Source organism: Aphelocoma coerulescens, chromosome 5 (assembly GCF_041296385.1).
Source record: "Aphelocoma coerulescens isolate FSJ_1873_10779 chromosome 5, UR_Acoe_1.0, whole genome shotgun sequence".
Taxonomy (NCBI): Eukaryota; Metazoa; Chordata; class Aves; order Passeriformes; family Corvidae; genus Aphelocoma; species Aphelocoma coerulescens.
The window spans coordinates 62,695,607-62,715,041 of NC_091019.1; the positions used below are offsets into that span (position 1 = coordinate 62,695,607).

Here is a 19,435-nt window from a genome sequence, read left to right on the forward strand (position 1 = left end):
GTTGGGTGGAAGCCAGACAGAAAGCAACAACTTCCTTTAGCATTAGTTTACACACCATTTTAATCTCTAGAGTTTTGGGGTTGCAGTTGGATTCAAAAGATGGTTATGTGGGTTAGATCCTGTTGCCCGTGTTTTTGGGGTTTTTTGCCTGGTGTTTTACCAGGACTGGAGGACATGGACCAAGCTCCTGTTAAGACAGTTGTAACAAATCCAGGCAGCCTCCATGCTCCCTAAAGAGCAGGGTCTCCAAAACCAGAGCACACAAGTGGCTGAAACAATCTCTGTCACAGCAGAGAGCTGGAGAACAGATTCAGAGTTGTGAGAAGAATCAGCAAGCTGGGTATGAGGGAGGGAAGTAGGGGGAGGCTCAGTGAGCTGCGGGGCAAAGGAGTGGGAAATGATGACTGAAAAGAGGAGGCAGAGAGGGCAGAGTGTGCAAAGGATGGATCCTCCCAGTAACCATCAGGGAGGATATGTGCTGGCTTTGTCCTGCTCATCACACTTGTAAATTATGTGGAAAACAGAGAACAGTGATGTGACAAGGACTACAAATCATGTGGAATTAGATTAGTAAGAATTAAAGATGTCTGCAAAGAGTTGCAAAAGAGACCTCATAAAATCTGAGTAACTGGATCATGAAACAGTAGATATCAAACTCCACGTTGATAACTGGAGGAGGAACAGGCATGAGTAGATATGCACCAATGAGCTCCAAATTAGCAATCACATCTCAAAAAAAATGATCTGAGTCATTGTGGATCATTCAATGAAAATATCAGGTCCATATTTGGGAGCAATGAAAAAAAACCCAAAGAAACAGACAAAAATTTAATAACCACTGAAAGATGAGACAAAAAACCATCACACTGCAGCAGCAAATCCCCAGTCTACCCACACCTTACATTGTGCAAGCAGTTTGACCTCTTTCCAGCTCCTCATTGACAATTTTTGTTTTTTAAATAAAGCCAGAAAAATCTCAGGGAAGAGTACTGAACATGACCAGCAGTACCGAATGTTTTCCATACAAGGAGAGGCTAAATAGAAGTGCTCCCCTTGGAAAGTGGAGGACTAAATCACAGAGGTATATAAAATACATAACATGTGCTCCACACATGGCATGAAGATGTAAATGGGGAACTATAGCCATTATTTCTTACCATACAAGCCCATCATGAAATCGTCAGCAGGTCCAGAACAAACAGAAGGAAGTATTTCTTCAAGCAGTCTATAATTAAATTGTGGAACTCATTGCTACAGGATGCCATGGAAGCTGAAAGCATAAATGAATTAAAAATGTGATTACACAAATTTATGGATTTGCCTCCATCAAAGGCTGTTAAACAGAAGGATGCGGTTTCAGTATCTGACTTGGGAAATCTTTCAGCAAAGATTGCAGGAAATCTGCAAGGATATATTGAGGAAGGAGGGCAGAGAATTTTCACTCCCTGTGGAAAGGATCATTTTCACTCCTGATTTTCCCCTGTGCATGTTCTCAAAACAGGAGAAACTGGATTGTCTCAGACACAGGATCCTGACCAATCCTTTGGCTTGACTCATTTTGACTCTTTATAATTCTTACTTTATTTCATTTCTCTTTTCCCTTTATCTGCTTTCAGCTTTTATGACCAAGACATTGGATGAACTAAGTCTCTCAGTAGCACAGCTGCTGCCTGACCAGGCTTCACAACCCTTTTTGACTTCTGGGACTGTTGAACACTTTACCTGTGCCTTGTCTTAATGTTCAGCACCTGGAAAAAGCAGGAAGAATTTTCAATTAACTCCTGGGTACATGAGCCATAGAATTAATTTTCCTTGATGCATGCTGGAGATGTTTTTGAAGACTCTGCTAGGCAAGACTGGGCAGATGTCTGAGGCACACCATGGACTGACAGCACAGTTCTAAATACTGGGGATGACTGTGAGCTGAGCTGGGCTGAAAAAAATCTAATGAATTTCCATTATCTAAAAGAGCACTTAAAAGCATGACTAAAAAAAATGTGTAAATGATGAAGCTCTGGAACAAGATGCAAACACCAGCTGGGAAAAACCAGAACAACTAGGAAATGGACTCTGGAAATTAGTTTTAAAAAATTACCTCTTTTGTAAACTGATACATCTGGGAATCACTCTGCCCTTCCTCTTCCCCATATGCCTGTTCTCAATAGGAGGCAGAAATGTAAGTAGGTACATAGAAAAGCAGAGATTAAGTGCACAGCAGCAGGGAAGTGAAATGACAGGGTTATATTGGAATGGAAATGGGGTGGTAGATTTGATCTGCATATACAGGGCATTATGTCATGAAGCCTCTTGGTCTAACCATGATAAAAGCACATCTGTGGCACTGCAGCTACTTTCAGTAAACTGTCAATAACGAAACCAGAATGAATTGCATGGAGTTTAAAACCTGCAGCAAAATGAAAATAGGGAATGACTTCTGTGAAGCCATGAATACATCAGCAAAGAAAACACCGAGGAGGGGGAAAAGTTGTTCAAGCTGAAGTACACTGTTGGCACAAGAACAAATGGCTGTAAACTGGCCATGAATAAATTTAGGCTGGAGATTAGAGGAATTTGTCTAGGCTTGAGAGGAGTGAGTTTTTGGAACTGCTTTTTAGTAGAAACAAGAGAGACAGGACACTCTACTTTATTTTCAAATGACAGTGAACAGCTTATATGATACTGTTGCCTGAAATAGAAAAGGACTGTGTCTGGCAAGCCAGGAAGTCCCTTATATCTTTATATTTTAAGCAATTCTGTATTATAAGATGAAAGTAGATTTGAGAACATAAACATTTGAAGGGCAGGGAGAGAATTACTTTCTTGAGAAACTTCTGAGAGTGGTTATGCAATATTTTCTCAAAGGGACTCATGGATGACTCATCATTTGGGTTGTCTAAAATAAGGCTGAATAAAGCAGCAAGCCAGGTAATTTCAAGATGTGCCAGCGTGATGAACAAGTCAGTCTTAATTGTCTCTTCATCAGGAGTCATGTCATGGGGCCTTGAAGATTCAAACCCTGGAGCTCAATGGAGAAAGTACAAAACATAGGGAGGTGGATTCTCTGAAAGCTCCTGAAAAGGAGGAGATGGTGGCCAAAAGTCATGAATGTTGGGCTGGGGATTCCTAACTGCTCACCCCAAGTGGTGTTAGGTTTCCTTTTTGTTGGCATGAACAAGATCTGCATTCTAGAGAGGATCATGCAGGAGGAAACATTTCATGTGGAGGATGCTCAGCAACCCTGGGCAACCTGGCCTAGAGGAATGTGGCACTGCCCATGGCAGTGTCCTGCCCATGGAAGGAGAGGATTGGAACTAGATGGTCTGCAAGGTCCTTTCCAATCCTAACTATCCTCTGATTCTATCATTTCAAAAGGAGGTTCAGGACCACCATTTCCAGCTACATAGTCCAAAATGTCATGGAAGAACCTTGGGTTCTGAGACCACGTGGCTTCGGTAGAGTTGACAAAACTAAGGCAGTAGCCATGAAAGTCAGTACCTAAAAGATCAGACCTCAGGTATAAGGATCAGCCACTGCAGATGACAAAATTAGCTACTAATTTTAGTTGTATATTCGAAGAGTTTACTACTCTCTGAAGATGACTTGTGGGGTTTTTTTTATTATTAAGCTGCCATTTAACTTTGTGTTTCTCTCAGGGAAAATATGGTGTTGGAAATGTTCAGTGATCCCCTCTCCTCTTTCTCAGGTACACTGGAGGGTCCTCTGTCATCTGAATGACAAACATAGCAGAGGGTTTCTGTTCAGAGCTGCTGGAACTGGGCTTTCCAGACCAGTGGTGGAAATGATGGCATGGAAACTTGAATATGTGGAAAAAAGGATGGAAGAGCAGGTCAGAATGTTTTTTTCTTACAAGAACAGACACTGGTGCTTAGATTTAGTGCCTTTTTGAGATAATAACCTGGATCCTTTCTAGCGTATTACTGTTGGCAGTAGGGACAAGGAATGTTTTAGGTAAATAGTCATAAGGTAATGACTTCACAGTGGTGATTTTAGCAAACTAGAACAGATCTTTAACAAGATGAAGATACAAATTCTAACTTCTTTGGTTGTCTGTTTTAATAGAAAATAAGCCCAAGTTAAAGTAGACATGCTTGGGAAATTAGGTTCTCCCGATGAGTTTTCTGATTTTAATTAAGACGGAAGTTTTGATTCTTTGCATTTTAAGACTCATTTCCATGCATACCAGTACAAGGTCATTTCATTGTTCTCAGAGATATCTTTTAATCTACCCCCTTGAGACTTGTATTCCTTGATTAAATAAATATGCTCTGGGAGCATTTATTATCTGACCATGTCCGCTTACACAACAGATGTCAGGCAGTTACTCTTTATTCTTAATATACAATCAAATTGATAAAAGCACTGAAATTCTGGTCTCTGTCCAACACTGACAGATGAATAATTAAAGTAAAAAGAGACTTCAAGTCCTCACATTTCTTTTTCATGATCTCACTTGATGGAACTTTCAATACTGAGAATACCAGAGCTGGACAAAACTCTGACAGCAATACTTTCAGCACCAAAAATATAGGTTCAGAATCATTAATTATTTCCTACTGATTCTGTTAAACTCCTTCAGCTGGGAGATGGAAATGCAAATCCAGAATCCAAGACACTGCTTTGAGATAGGGTCATTCAACTTACACAGAAGTGATCATATTAAATAAAACTATTTCAAAATTAATAGCATATAAAATAGTGAATGTTTAAAGATGCAGGAAAAAAACCCCACGTATCCACCATTAATGAGCACAAAGGTAACCACCCTAATAGTTTAAAACAGCTGCAAGTAGGAAATGCTAAGAAAGCTCTGAAACTCAGATAAAAATGGAATGGCAAATGATTCCTCCCTGTTTCCACAAGTCAAGCCTCAAGCAGCCTCTTCACAGCTTTCAAGTTTGCAACTCTGTATTGAATCATGTAGTCACTTATTATGTGTTCATCTCACTTTGATTCATCATCCCTAGCTGGAGAGTCAGACTTGCCAAGATTCTGCCTTTTTTCAAAAGCCTCTTTGGGAATGTCACAGGAACTCTGTGGCGTGACAGGGAGGAAGGACTCAGCTATGGCTTCCAGGCTAATTTTGTCCAGAAAGAGCTCGTGAAACCTGCTTTACCAACAGCTGAACAGAGACACTGCTGACCTGAAATGTTTCCTTTTAGCATCACAAACCTCCATCCATTTGTATTTAGCCTTTCTGTCCTGCAAGCTCAGTTATCTCACTATTTTTTCCTCTCAGAGCCCATCTCCATTTTTCTTTGTTGATTGAGGTCCTGGACCTCACAAAGCTCCTGCTGCCTGGAGTAGATGACAGGATTATGAGGACTTGTGGCCTTTCCATCCCTTGAAGGCAGGGCAGTCCTTGGGGGAGGGTTGATAAGACTTCCAAGTATAAAGTACAGAAAATACTCAACTCCTTCCACTTGCTTGAATTTTTCTCACCAATTTCCCAAGCTGTGTGAAGGTCAAAAGCTCATTTCCTCTTACAGCATCTTTCACTGGTTCTGATCTGTCTCTGTTTTCTTATCTATTTCTCTACCATGTTCAGCTGCAGTGAGTTGATAAAAATTCAATAAGGAAATGACAATGAGTGGGGTGTTGTTTCTTTTCTTGGACACAAAAAGGATGGATTCTTGATGCCTTAATCTGGGAAACCTTCCCTGTAGCGTTGCTTGTGAGTTGTCACAGAGATGAGCTGCAATCTGCAGTTCTGTTTTCATAAAGATGATGTTAAAGGCCAAAGGTTTTATGTTGATACAAACTCTGAACTTTCCAGGGCAGAGATTTATCTCAGCACTTTGAGGAAGATAAGGATTTCCTCACAATCCAGCGGAGGGCCCTGGATCTGATTTAACTTTTTTTTTTTTTGGCAGAAAATTATTTTATTTACACAATGGGGCTGTTCACAGGAAACCAGCTGAGCCTTGCTTTCAGTTCAGGTTTTGATTTTTTTGGTAAAAGTTAAGTTACATTAAGAAAAGAACATGGCATAAGTTATAAAAACAAGTAATCAGACTTACTTACTTACTTATCTACCAACTCCACTGCAAAACACAGAGAATAAAAATGATGATTTTAGAGGTTATTTATATCAGGGATTAATCCTGCCTGGTCTTGCTTTTTCAGCACTGACATCAGCTAGAATTTGGGGAATGTAGGATTGTGTTCATTGCAGGCATTTAATTCACAAAATAAAGCCACAGATGAGTAGAGCTGGTGAGAATTTGCAGGTTGTTCTCCCCAGTTTGAATAATGTGATATACAGAAGGAACTACAAAGTGATTTTGAAATGTAAAACATTAATGTTCCCTTTGAAGGGCTGATATCAAATGCCAAATGATATATCAATTAAATGAAAAACAAATCCCAACCCTGCAAATACTGTACAAAGACAGCTTCTTTGAAGTAAATGGGACTAATTACAAGTGTAAAACAGCCTGGTTGTACAGCACTTCTGTTAACTGGAGTTTAATTCCATGAATTTAATAAAAAATAGATCTCGGAAGAACTCCAGCTTGGCTTCACATTGATAAAGTGCCATTCCTACCTAGCTCAGCCATCTGTGGGTCTCTTGCATCCAAATCCTTCAGGACAGTGCCTAACATTGCACTGCAGAACTCTACAGTTCCCATCTCAGAGATGGAGTGTGTGGGCACTGACTGGCAAAGGGCTGTGTTCAGTATTCCCATCTCCTCTGGTATCACACCCAACCTTCAGGCAGGTAGAGCCTTCTCCAAAGGGCAGCTGGACACATCCAGCATTTCCTGTCTGTTTTTAGATAGAGTTGCTGTGTTTGACTGGGAAACAGGCATCAGCCTCTTCCTCAGATAATTGTTCTCAAAAGCAATGTTTAAATTAAAAGTGAGAATTGGGGAGTTCTGAGCTGGACTTTGATTTATGGATTGGCCCTGGTGGATGCTGTAAAGCTGTTCTTGGTTCTCATTTGTGTACAAAGCAAGAAAATTAGGCCCGTGCTATAAACATGGAAGAAAAGAGAAATATGTAGCTCATTGGGAACATGATTCCCAGCTGTCAAGGTTACACAGAGGCAGCAATTACAATGTTCAGTTTTGTCCTATTCAGACCTATCTGTTCTCAGGCCACTTAGATTAAATTTAATCTCTCAGGTTACCTATTAACATCATATCTTTAGATGAACCAATGTCCTGCACGTCAATATCCTCATATCAACTCCTGGAAGCACTGCTGATTACCCTCAGGTGACAATTGCTTAGAGGTATCTTTGGGCACAAAACATTATTTTTACCAAGCACGTGTTCCCTTTCACTGCAGTTTGGTCAATATTTTCATATTGCAGCAATTCTGTGTCCTAGGAACAGTGGTTGTGCCTCTCAGTTACACTAAAAGGAGCAATCTCTTGTGGGTTTTGGAAGAGATTGTAGGTTTTATCTCCATAGGCCGAGTCTCTGGTACCCTCTGTGCCATGACAAATTACAAATGAAAACCATTTTAGTCTCCTCCAGCTCACAAGCTGTAATCTTTGGTATCCATGAGCTTCCGGAGATGGCAAATGGTGCATAATCAACACTCAGAGCCTGATAAAGGCATGGATCAGCATAAATCAGGACTCAGAAGCCAACCCTTAATGGACTTGCTGAGGAGCTGTGTAAGTGTACTGAGCACTCTGTGCACAAGTACCTTCTGATGTAATGCAAGGGAATGAGAATTCATTAAAAAAATCTGTTCTGCATCTCTGGCTGTACCTTTTTAGTATCAACCTAACTGTCCTATGATTGGCACAATTCTGGCCAGACCTTTGTCTCACTTTCTTCAGCTTCTCCCTGAAGCAAATTTGTGGATATTTTTATTGCAATTATTTTTTGTTTACTTTCACTGTTTTACTATTATTGAACCATTGCCCATATAAACTTCTGGCATAATCTGCTCAGAGCTCACATGGACTGTCTTGTCTCATGCTTTCTTTTCATCTGGATCATTAACAGTGCAATTAAATAGCACCAGACCCATTGGTGTCAGTCTGAACATTTTCCTCAGTGATGACTGGCCTCTGAAACTGCTCTGCCAGGACTCAAAGAAGGAAGTCCTGTTCCAGCAGCTGGGAATCTCTACAGGACAAATGCTAGTGCTTCTTCTTTTAGTATCCCTGGGCTGGTATCCCAGGAAGAGCACCGTAAAAGGAGAAAAAGATTACTGTTCTGAAGATGCTCCTGAGTAGCACTTGCAGTGGCATGCAGAGATCCTGCTGCCACATGGAGGATGTACCTGCAAATAATATTCTCAGATAAGACCATGGATTCAGATTTAGACTCCCGGGCCAGTGTCCTCCAGGACAAGGAGTCATTTCAGTAGATGTGTGCTCTTGAGAGGAGTACAGAACCTTTTAGACCCTTGGGTGGGAAATCCAGCTGCAAAGTGCTGCTGAAACTAGGCCAGTACTGGATGTATCTTGTGTATCCCACCTACTCACCTGTCTACTCTGCTCAGCTCTCTGTCTCTACAAAGAGGTTGAAGCTGGAAAGAAGGGGGAACTGGCTGTGTTCATCAAAGGCCTGTTGGGTTTCCTCCTCCCTGACACCTGACAAACACCTACCCCACGGCTGGGCCAGGTCACATGCTCAACAGTTTTGCTGTCTAAGCTCCTGTCAATGGATTTCCTTGTAGAACCCTCTTTTCAGAGAAACAGAGGTAATCCTCAGCACTCCTAGGGTGGCTGTTGATGTGCAGGGGGTGAAGGACAGAGCAGTCAGTCAGGCTTACCCAGGGAAAGCACCACTTTTAATCACATTGCATTACAACCGGAGCGCCGGAGATGCTGAAAGCTCTTGCATGATGTGGGAATTAAAGGGCCAGACAGAGACTTTGTGCACTGCTGTGGTGTGGTACACCCAGCAAGCATCAGAGCAGGGAACTGTCTGCTGAAGACAGAGGCTGTGAGCTTTGGAAGTGAAGGGAGGTTAAATTACACAACACACAGTAAAAATGCTGCTATTTAGACTCTGGTATTTTTGAAACTGCACTTACTAAAGATCCAAGTTGAATCAGTCTCCCCATTTTACAGAATGTGGTAAGAGGTGGGACTATCCAGGAGATAATTTTAGAGACCTGCAGTTTTGGACTGAGCACCTGTCTCATCTCTGCAGCCCTTCCTTGCAAAGGAGAGCACTCCCTACAGAGATGTTTGTCTAGGAAAGCTGGAAAGGTGTGATCACACCTGCATCCAAACTTCTGTCATTCCTGGGCTTGGCCCATTTTCCTGGCACTGAGATGCTTGTGACTTCAGCAGCAAAAGTGGGACTAAGACCCACTGGCTGGTGCAGAAGCTTACTCCAGATTCCAAAGCAGTCTGGAATAGGAGCCTGTGGTGGGTCTCAGGAGGGCTGTGGGGAAGGTGGGGAGGTGGATGATGTCTTGAAGTTCAGGAGGTTGGGGTACCTATTTCCAGAAGGACCTGAAGCATTGGCCTTGGCAGTTGTGGCAGTGGGAGGAAAAGATGAAAAGGACCTTGGAGAGGCTGCCTGGCCCTGCTTCTTTGCCAGAGCTTGTGGAGATGGAGAGGGAGAAGGTGTGAAGACCAAAGAGCCAAAGGGCTGCCTTGGAAGGATCTCTGTGGAGTGAAAGATGAATGGCCTTTGATGTGGGGAGAGGCACCAGCACCACCACCTTTCTCTCAGGCCTTTTGCCGCTCTGTATTGATATTTTTGAGTGGTTGGGCTTGCCCGGGAGTTGTTATTCCCATCAGGTTTCTGGCCTTTCTTTGGGTGTTCCAATACCTCTCTATGCCTTGTAGGGCAGGTGTGCCAGATTTACCCCACAGCACTGGGGCTCCTGGGGTACTTACCTGTCTGTGCCCAAATGAGATGTGATTGCATGCTGTGGAAGGGAATTCATGCACACTGGCTGGCCCAGTGCTGTCACCTGTCACACGCTGCCAGAGGTTTGCCTGTTTGAGGGTGAGGATGTGACACACATGGAAAGCAGTTGGGCTGCAGTGCAGATGTGTTGAACTGAAAATGTGACTGTAGCTGCTACAGTGCTGAAGTCTTTTCTGTGGGGTAGAGGAGGTTGTTTTATTTATCTTCATTTTCCTATTTATGTCAAAAGCCTCTTTCCCCTCCCCTTTCCTTTTTCCTATTGCAATTCATTTATTCTAAAACCTCGAGAATAAATCCTCAAGGAACAGGAGATGATTTTTTTTCCATTGCTGAAGGCCTTGATATATCCTGCCAGGTCCTCTGCTCTTTGCTGGTAATGTTACATCTGAGACCACAAATCCCCTCGAGGTTCAAAGTCACTTTGTCCCAGCATTGTGCAGCATCCCCAGAACACAAAGGGCTATAATGGAAAGAGAAGCAATTTGTGTGTCTGTGTTTTCAGGCTTCATACATTCAGAGGTTTATAATGTCCAAAGGGTAGATCAAGGTAATTAAATATCAATAAGCAGAGATAGATGAGCCCTGTGCAGACCAGCTTGCTACACAATACAATACAAACTACCAGGAGCTGTTGTGAATGTGTTGAAAATAGAAAGAATTCATTTTTGTTCCTTGTGCCAAGGATTACTTAAACTCACACCTCTCTTAAACAGGTATTCGATAAAATCTTCATCCAGCCTGATCTTCCTGTGGGGACCTTAAAAAACCCCTGTAAATTAACTTCATACAGGACAGCCCAGGTTGTGGCAAGTTCAAAGTTTTCCCTACAGGATGAAAAATGGACCAATCAGGTTTTTGAGTATTGTCTTGTTGCCCCTGTTGATGTTTTTTTTCAGTCATCCTGGCAAACCAAAGCTTTGCTATCAGAATTGTATGTACCACATCTGTGATGGTCAGTAGGAGCTCAGGGTTTGTATCCAAGGTTTGAAATCAGAACTCTGGTTTTCCCTTGCAATATTATGTGGTGATGAGCAGAGCTGATGGTATTGCATGAGACTGTTACAGGTCACCTGAAGACAGTACAGAAAATGGCGAAATAAAGTCCTGGGTTGCACTGCAATTGGGATCCCTGAAGAAAAAAAAAAGCCACCTTTTTTTTTTTTTTCTTTATTTACGTACAATTGTAGAATAATTAAGGTTGGAAAAAACATCCATGATCTTAAAGTCCAACCTTTGACCAATAAACACCCTGTCAACTAAACAATGGCACTTAATGTCACCTCCAGACATTTCCTGAGCATCTCCGGGGTGGTGACTCCACCACCTCCCTGGGCAGCCTCTTCCAATGCTTGACAACCCTTTCCTTGAAGAAATTGTTTGTGATGTCCAACCTGAACCTCCTGTGGCACAACTTGAGGACATTTCCTCTTGTCCTGTCCCTTGTTCCCGAAGAGCATAAGCCCCATCTGGCTGCACCATCCTTGTCAAGGAGTTGTAGAGAATGAGAAGGTCCCTCCTGAGCATCCTCTTCCCCAATGTCAGCCCCTCCAGCTCCCTCAGCTGCTCCTCATCAGACTGCTTCTCCAGGCTCTTCCCCAGCTCCCTTCCCTTCTCTGCACACACTCCAGCCCCTCAAGGTCTTCCTTGACAGGAGGGGCCCAAAACTCATCCCAAGACTCCACGTAACTTACATCTGTTCAACTGAACTCTCCTAAGAGAGCAAAGGCTAGTGATGCTGAGATTTCTCCCAGCTGCTTTGGGAATATCTTGCCTGCTTCTTCATGCTGCCTGCAAGCTTTATACCAGACCCCCTCCATGGTATCTGCCCTGTTGGCCTTCCCCTCAATTCTTACCCAAAACTACTCAACTCCATCAGCACCATCATTAAGCCCTAGACAGCTGGAACCCTCCCTTACATAGATGGTGACCCCAGTGCCTCTCCTTCCTTGCCTGTCCTTTCTGAAGGGACAATCTGGGAAGCTTTCCATCATCATCTTTGAAAACGAGAGCTCAGTGCTTTGCTGGGATTTCTTTGGCGGAGGAACGCTAATAGCAATGCTGAAGATGTGCCCTGATTGCACCCTAAAGAGTAGGAAGATGAACAGAATAGCCATTGGCTACAGCACTCCAGTGTGGGACTCATCCCACCACGGCTCTGGGATGGCAACTGTGTCCCGCTTTTCCTGCTGTGCAACCACTTCCAGCTCCCGCACTTTGCTGTCCACGCTGCACAAAGTGGCAAGGAAGCACTTCAGTTGAGCTCTTGATCTCGTTACCTTTTTGGAGGGGATGAAAGGAATAAGATAGATGTGTCTTTACAAACAGACCACGAGATTCTGCTTGTTGATAGGGCCAGGGACTCATAGATAGGGAAGTAACAAAAGAAATTCCCAGTTCTAGAAGATGCTACTAAATGACATGGACTATTGCTCAGCCAAGGCCATGTTAAATTCCTGAACTTCGAGAAAAAGAAGAAGATCTTAACAGAATTATGAACAGTGTTTGGTTATGTATGTATATAAAACAGAGGGTGCATATTAGAGGGAGCCATAGAGTAGGTGACTTAGGAAGTCTGTACCTTCCGAGTACCTCAGGCAATGGGGGAAGGAACGCACCTGGAAATTAGGATAAAAAGGAGGCTGTGCCCTCCAACAGCTTGAGACACCCCATAAGAAATGTCCCATGGCCTCTCCCTTTATTTGGATAACATTACAAGACTCATCGATGTTGGGGTCTCCTCCCCCCGCCATGTAGCCCTGAGGGAGGCACGGGGTTTCCCTGCCCCTGCTCAGCCTCGTTCCCCATTGGTTGGTTTGTGTTCCCCTGCGCGGGCAAAGCAGCTCGGGCCCCGACTGTAAGAGTCCCTCAGCAGAGCCCGGCCATGCGGCTGGGGAAATAAACATCTCTGAAACATCTAGCAAGAATCCGTCCGTATATATTTGTTTCTTTTCCACGGGACTCCTGGTTTGATATATGCGTGTTGCAGTATCCCCACTGTAACACATCTGTGTCTTTTCCAGACAGAAACCTCTGGCGCTGTGAATTATTTTCGCACAGGGAGATGCCCTAATCCTTCAGTGGCCATTCTCAAATTCTTCTCTGGTTTCTAACACATCAAGAACCCCTGTGTCCTTGCTGCTGCACGGATCTCCCACGGCTCTGTGCCGGCCGCACACCGGAGCTCCCAGCTCCAGCTGGCAGCGCCTCAGCGCCCTGTGCCCTCCCGCCCCGACAGCCGCGCCAGGCCCTGCTTGCTGCCCTCATGGTGCCACTCGTGGCCCCAGTGCTCTCCAAGGGCTTCTCCGGGGACACCTTCCTGCGGCCTTTCCGTCCCCGCACGAGGCCCACCAGCAACCCACAGAGGGGCTGTTTCCAAGGGCCTGCAGGCCCAGCACCAGGGGCAGAGGCTTCCCGCTGACAGAGGGAGGGGTTAGGCTGGACATGTGGAAGAACCTCTTGGCTCTGAGGCTGCTGAGGCCCTGGCCCACGCTGCCCACAGAAGCTGTGGCTGCCCCATCCCTGGCAGTGTTCCAGGCCAGCTTGGATGGGGCTTGGAGCAACCTGGCCTAGTGGAAGGCGTCCCTGCCCTTGGCAGCAGGGTTGGAACAAGATGATGTTTAAGGAGCCTTCCAAGCCAAGGCCTTGTGTCATTCTGTGATCACAGGGCCTGGGGACAGCTGGGCTTAATTTCTGATTAGAACCAGTTTCAGCCCTGTAAGTTTGGTTGAGTTCAAGGAGACTCTTGACGAGCCCACATTCCCAGTGCATGAGATTTACCAATGCTGAGATCAACAAAGTCTTGCACGATCCAGATTCTGCAATATTGCATTTTATTGAAGCAACAGCAAACCAGTTTCTGGCTTGCCCCTCATAAACGCACTGACTATAGAGCATTAATAGGTGTCACGAGGGATAGTGACACGAAATACGTTCTGTATTGTTATTGTCTAAATATAATTACCTATTCAAATCTTGATCATTAATTTTATCATGATATAATAATTACATATATTGTATCTTTGATATTATTTATATTGGTATATTGTTTTGTTTAATTATATTTTCCTATTATAGATGTTAATCAATAAATTTTATAATATATAATATGTCTAGACCATGTATTTGTATCTATGAAATAAAAATCTAGATTATTATGGATGCAAAGTTTCAGGTCAGCGCCAACCGAGTTGGTCCAATGCTGACCTAAAGGTGTCCCTCTGGGGACAAGGACAGTCACCGTCCCGTGACCGATCGCGGACAAGCAGCGCCGATTGTTCCTCTCGGTCTTCTTTTCCCTGTTTCTTTTTTCTTTTTCTGCCTCACATTCCTACTTCTTTTACACTCTGATTTTTGGCCCTTCCCAAAGGCCAGGAACAGTTGCATGCTACCGGTGGGGTTTGGTGACTTTGGCCATGCACGTAAGGCATGTGCTCTCTTCATGCGCGTTCTCGGGAGTGGGAAGTTCACACGCAAATGGAGCTCAATGTGGATCTGTGTGACCTTTTTTGGAAAAGAAAATGATACAGGGAGGTAGAATAAACCCTCCCGTGGCCCTCCACCTGCTGAGGCAGCAGGAGAGGCCGTGGGGCCTCTGCCAGAGTCTTTGCACGCATCCTCTTCTCCTTAAAGGAGCAGATTCGTAACCCAGCTTGTTCTGTGCAGTGAAGGGGAGTGAGGCCAACGGCGCTAGAGAGGTGCAGGGGCTCTTCTGGGCCTCAGGGAAACATCACGGCGCCGAGAGGCCTCTGCTTCACTCCGGACGTCACTCTGTACTTGGGCCTTGCTGGAGCCAGGGGCCACATAGGTGAGAGGCCCAGCTCCTGTTTTTCTCAACCAGCCCCGTCAATTCTTCGCTGACTTCCAGCAAGTCTGCAGCACATCTGGCGTTCAGCGCAGTGACCGAGCACTGGAGCACATTGCCCAGAGGTTGTGGAGTCTCCCTCGCCGGAGATAGTCAAGAGCCCTCCGAACACAGTGCTTTGCAATGCACAGCAGGAAGGGCCTGCTGGAGCAGCCCTGGACAAGATGATCTCACCGGTGGTCCTTTCAAATGGGAACTCGTCTGGGATTCTGAGATCGGCATCTTTGCACAAGGGGAAGCTCTCAGAGGGAAAATGGACCCTAAGACAGAGCTGGGGGCAGTCACAGTCCAGGTGGTAATGGGACTCTCTCTCACAAGGCCCCTGGCCACGGCCTCTTCAGCCTCATTGGCTTGGACTCCCCGAGCGTGCTTTTGCTCTGGAGGACAGGTGTGGCAGCAATTCCCAGGGCCCACTGAGCAGTGCCTTCTCCATGTTCTGCACGCTCAGGTCTGTGTCAGCTCCTCCCTGAGGACTAGATTCTGCACACAGACCCCAGAGAACACAAAAAGGAATGGCAGTATTTGCTCTTGCGTGCTCCCCGAGCTGCGTAGCCAACCTGGTCATCACTGGATGCAGTGCTGAGGAGACTGTTGGGACGACACTGCTGCTGCTGCTGTCGATGGCAGAGTGCTGCTGCACAGCGCTTTCCCTTCCCTCTCAGTATCCCACACTCTCCCCTCTTTTCCCCTGTACTATCAGGTGGTTCTCTGCTGCCAGCTGCCAGTCCCACAAGCACAGCTCTAAGCAGGAGAACCTCTTTCAAGGATCATTGCTGAGGATTCTTCTGAACCATGTCCTCAGATCCATATACTCGCTCATTGCCTGAGAGTGGGCAGCCGGATCCATCACCATGTGATGGAAGAGATTGCACGTCCTGGCCATTTGCACCTCTGGGGGCAAACTGATCTCCCCAGGGAGCCTCTGGTTGCCCAAAATAAAGTGGTTGAGGCATCTCACTTCCACGCTTAAGCGCAGGTACTCGCTGATATCCACCAGTCGTCTCACAAAATCTCTCCTGCGCCACCGTGACACAGGTATGATGTTCAGGAGGTGCATAACAATGGTCTTTGTGGTGTAGGTGGAAATGCCTAAGCCCAGCTGAAGACAGGTGAAGAACTGCAGGCATTTGAGGTGCAAGCTGTCAGGGGGGGCCAGCCTGGCAATGTACTTGAAGAACTTCACCTCTGCCACAGCGTAGGTCTCAGGCCACGTTGTGCTTGGGGTGCAGGCCTGTCTAGGCTGGCTGCTCACAAAGACGTCCGAGTCGCCTTGCCGCACCCCGAAGAGCACCTCAATCCGGAAGCTTTCTCTGCCCTTGGTCACCTGGAATTGGCAGGAGCGTTTGGAGGGCAGCAGCACTAAACGCCAGGCGTGCGACTGAGGCAAAGCTGGCCAGACGGCTCTCACCAGCTGGTAGAACCAGCGGGCTGTTTTCTGCACATCGAGGTAGGCGCCGGTGCACAGGGTGTGAAGGAGGCTGGGATCCTGATTCCTCCTCAGCTCCTCCTCGGGGTGGTGCAGGAAGCACAGCATCTTCTCACCCTGCTGCTCCCTCGTGCAGGTGCACTCCAGCTGCACACGGACACGGAAGTTCCTCACGTGCCTCTGCCCCTCAGTGTCCAGCTCCAGGTGGAAGGTGTGCCCTCGGGGAGGAGTCATGGGCACGAGCAGGCGGTACACAACATCCTGCTCGCGGGGACTCCAACCTTCAAAGGCACTGCCCACCCCAATGGCTCGTTCCAGGACCGGGTAGAAACTGCCAGACAAGACGTGGCCAAAGTAAATTGTGAAATTGGTCATCAGTTCAGTTGTCCACTCACAGCCTTTCTGCAGGTCCTGTACAGGCCACTGTATGCGCTCCATTAAAATCCTTCCAGTGTAATCTTCAATATCACGCTCTCCTCCTTCGGCTTCACGTGCATCATTATTGTTGTTTTCTGCATTTGCAGCCGCAATGACAACTTCATTTCCAGCACCAGCTTCGTTTGCAGCACCACCGCCGGCTTCCTCTACGTTGCCATCATCATTGCTGTCTTCCTCCCGATTCGCATCATTGTTGTCTTCCTCTTCATTTCCAACAGCTCCTTCTTCGTCTGCATCCACATTTCTCACCTCCTCTTCATTTCCAACAGCTTCTTCTTCGTCTGCATCCACATTTCTCACTTCTTCCTCATTTGCACCATTGTTTTCTTCTTCAGGCTCCTCTCTCCTCAGGCTCCTTTCCCTCCAGATAAACCATAGGGCCAAGAGAAGGAGCAGGAGCCCAGCAACGGCCCAAACCTGCCAGTGCTGCAAGGCAGACCAGAGCAGCTCTCGCCAGGCCCCTCCACTCTGCTTCAGGGTGAGCTGATCCACTTCCCATTCCAGAAGAGTCTTCTCCATTTCCTGGCTCATCGCACGCGCTTCCATGCGCAGACGCATCGCCTCGTCCAATCCATCACCCACGGGCTGCAGGTACTGGACTAGGCTTTGCAAGAGCAAGAACCACAATACCAAGGGACCCATGGTCTGCAGGAGGATGGAGAGAAGGCCTTGAGTGGGGCGGGGAGGGAGGCAGCCGGCAGTGGGGGCAGCAGGGACGGGAATGACAGGGGCCTGGGGCCAGGAAGGACAGGGCCCCAGACAGCTGGCAGGCAGCAAGGCCTGTCCCGCTGCCCCAGCAGCAGCAGCAGCAGCAGCAGCAGCAGCAGCACCCTGCCTGCCCAAGGCTCTCCCGTGAGGGGCTGTCCCTGCCCTGTGCAGGCGGAGAACCCTCCCCCGGGTGCAGCGTTTCTGCCCCAGCCCTTGTCCCCAGCCCAGCCTCCCCGCCACGTGTGCACTCACCGCTTGCCCAAGCAATACAGGGCCAGCGTTACCTGCTGGGGCCTTTGATAGCTGCCCCCATTGTGACACATCGCCCGTGATGTCACAGGAGCCACAGCACATCACAGCCAGGCCAGCCCCACCCTTTGTGCCCAGCCCAGCTCAGCCACTCAGAGTGGCCCTGGTGAACTGCTTAAGGCTGCTTTTGAGTGAATCTTCTTCTAAGAACTTCCCTTGGTCTTTCCTTTGTCTTTCTTATCAGCTGCCCTCCATTGCCAGTCTCATAGATACCCATGTTGGAAGGCACCCTCGAGGATCATTGAGTCTAAGCCTTGACTCCACACTGGTTCAGCCACACTTAAATCTCTGAGTTGTCGAGGTTGAAAAAGACCCTGAAGATCGCACAGTCCTACTGCAAACTTAACGCTGCCTACTCCACCAATCAGCCAGCTCCCCAAATGCCACATCCACACAATGTTTAAACCTTTCTCAGGTGCTGACTCAGCCATTTCCCTGGGCAGCCTGTTTGCAAGCTTGAGATCCTCTTTATTGAAGGAATATTTCCTAGAGATCCAATCTAAAGCTCCCGTGGTGCAACTTGAGGTCATTTCCTCTGCTCGCATTGCTTGTTCCCTGGGCTAATAGAATGACCCCCACCGAGCTACAACCTCCCTTCAGGGACCACCTGCACTGTGTCAGGAGCTTGGGCTGTGAAAGCAGCTCCTCACAGAAGAGAGGAAGGTGATGCTTTTGCACTGGCGCTCCCGTGATCCAGTGGGACCAAAGGGGTTGTCGCTGGGCAGGAGAGTTTCAGGCTGCCAGGAAGCGTTTCCATGTGGAGGAGAACCTTTCTGCCAAATACATCAACCAAGGGAAGCCACGCCCTTCCAAGCAGAAGGAAAAAATCAGAATTTTCCTTGTAGAAAATGGAAAGGTTGGAGTGCAAGTCAGTGCTGGAATGTGCCCACATGTCCGTGTGGGTTTTGCTAAGCTGCAAGGCCAGACGGGGAAGATGGGATCCCTGCACCCAGGAAATGCCCTCTTGCTCTGGGGCCTTCCAATGGCACTGGCAGCACAAGTGAGAGCCCTTCCTTAGCCTTTGCCTTCAGCAAGGCCCCAGTTTGGGCAAACCCTGAATTCCCTAAGAAAGCAGCTCAGATGTCCGCTGCCTGCCCTGTGGGATGCCAGAGGACAGACAAGCTCCACAAGGTGCTAATGCAAGACAGCTTAGGCTGCAGCTTTCTGCCCTTGTGTCTCTGGAGCCTTGGAGGGGAAGGCTGCGTGGCTTGGCGTGACCTTCACCAGCTCTCCTGCTAACAGCACTGGGCACCCCAAGGCTGTTTGGTCTCAGCTCAGGCAAGAGCAGAAAGAAACCCTCGCCTGTGTTCGTAGATCCCTGAGACGAGCAAGGACGAGGAGTGTGCAGAGAAGAGGCCGTCAGCACTGCACGGCAGCTTCTCCCAGCCATGAATCGCAGGAAATTCAAACACTAATCATATGCTTTGGGATTGGCGTTGTGTTTTGCTTGGAGCTTTTTCCCCCACAAGAAAACCTGTGGCATTTGCCATGTTGCACACCTGGATTTGAGTGGTCCACTCTCAGTGCAGCCTAGATCGGTCTCAAAACTGTGCCTTTGCCCCTCTCGTTCCTCGATGCGTTACGATGTGTCGTTTGAAGGGGTTGATGGGTAACACCCTTTCTCTTTTTTCACCTTGTGCTCAAGAGCTGGGAGAGCCACTGACAACCCTGCCCCGGCCCAGCTTGAGCCTAAAAGGCTTGTGCAGTAGGGTAACATGGCATGTTGCCAGTGGCTCAGCTGCCAGCACCGGTGCTAGCCGACATGGAAGGCTCATCTGTATGGCCTGAGTCAGCTCACAGCTGCCAGCATCTGTGCTGTGT

At 47.0% G+C, this 19,435-nt stretch overlaps 1 protein-coding gene across 1 annotated transcript; it reads right to left on the reverse strand.

Annotated features, from left to right (window-relative positions):
- Positions 1-15,493: 15,493 nt before the first annotated feature.
- LOC138110899 (inositol 1,4,5-trisphosphate receptor-interacting protein-like 1) lies at positions 15,494-17,239 on the reverse strand. Its single transcript, XM_069016053.1, has one exon. It carries the CDS (start codon positions 17,237-17,239, stop codon positions 15,494-15,496), a length of 1,746 nt encoding a protein of 581 aa, XP_068872154.1.
- Between the last annotated feature and the right edge of the window lie 2,196 nt (positions 17,240-19,435).

Excerpts from the sequence above, each read along its gene's own strand:
- LOC138110899 (XM_069016053.1), bottom strand. The coding sequence starts at position 17,239 with ATGGGTCCCTTGGTATTGTGGTTCTTGCTCTTGCAAAGCCTAGTCCAG.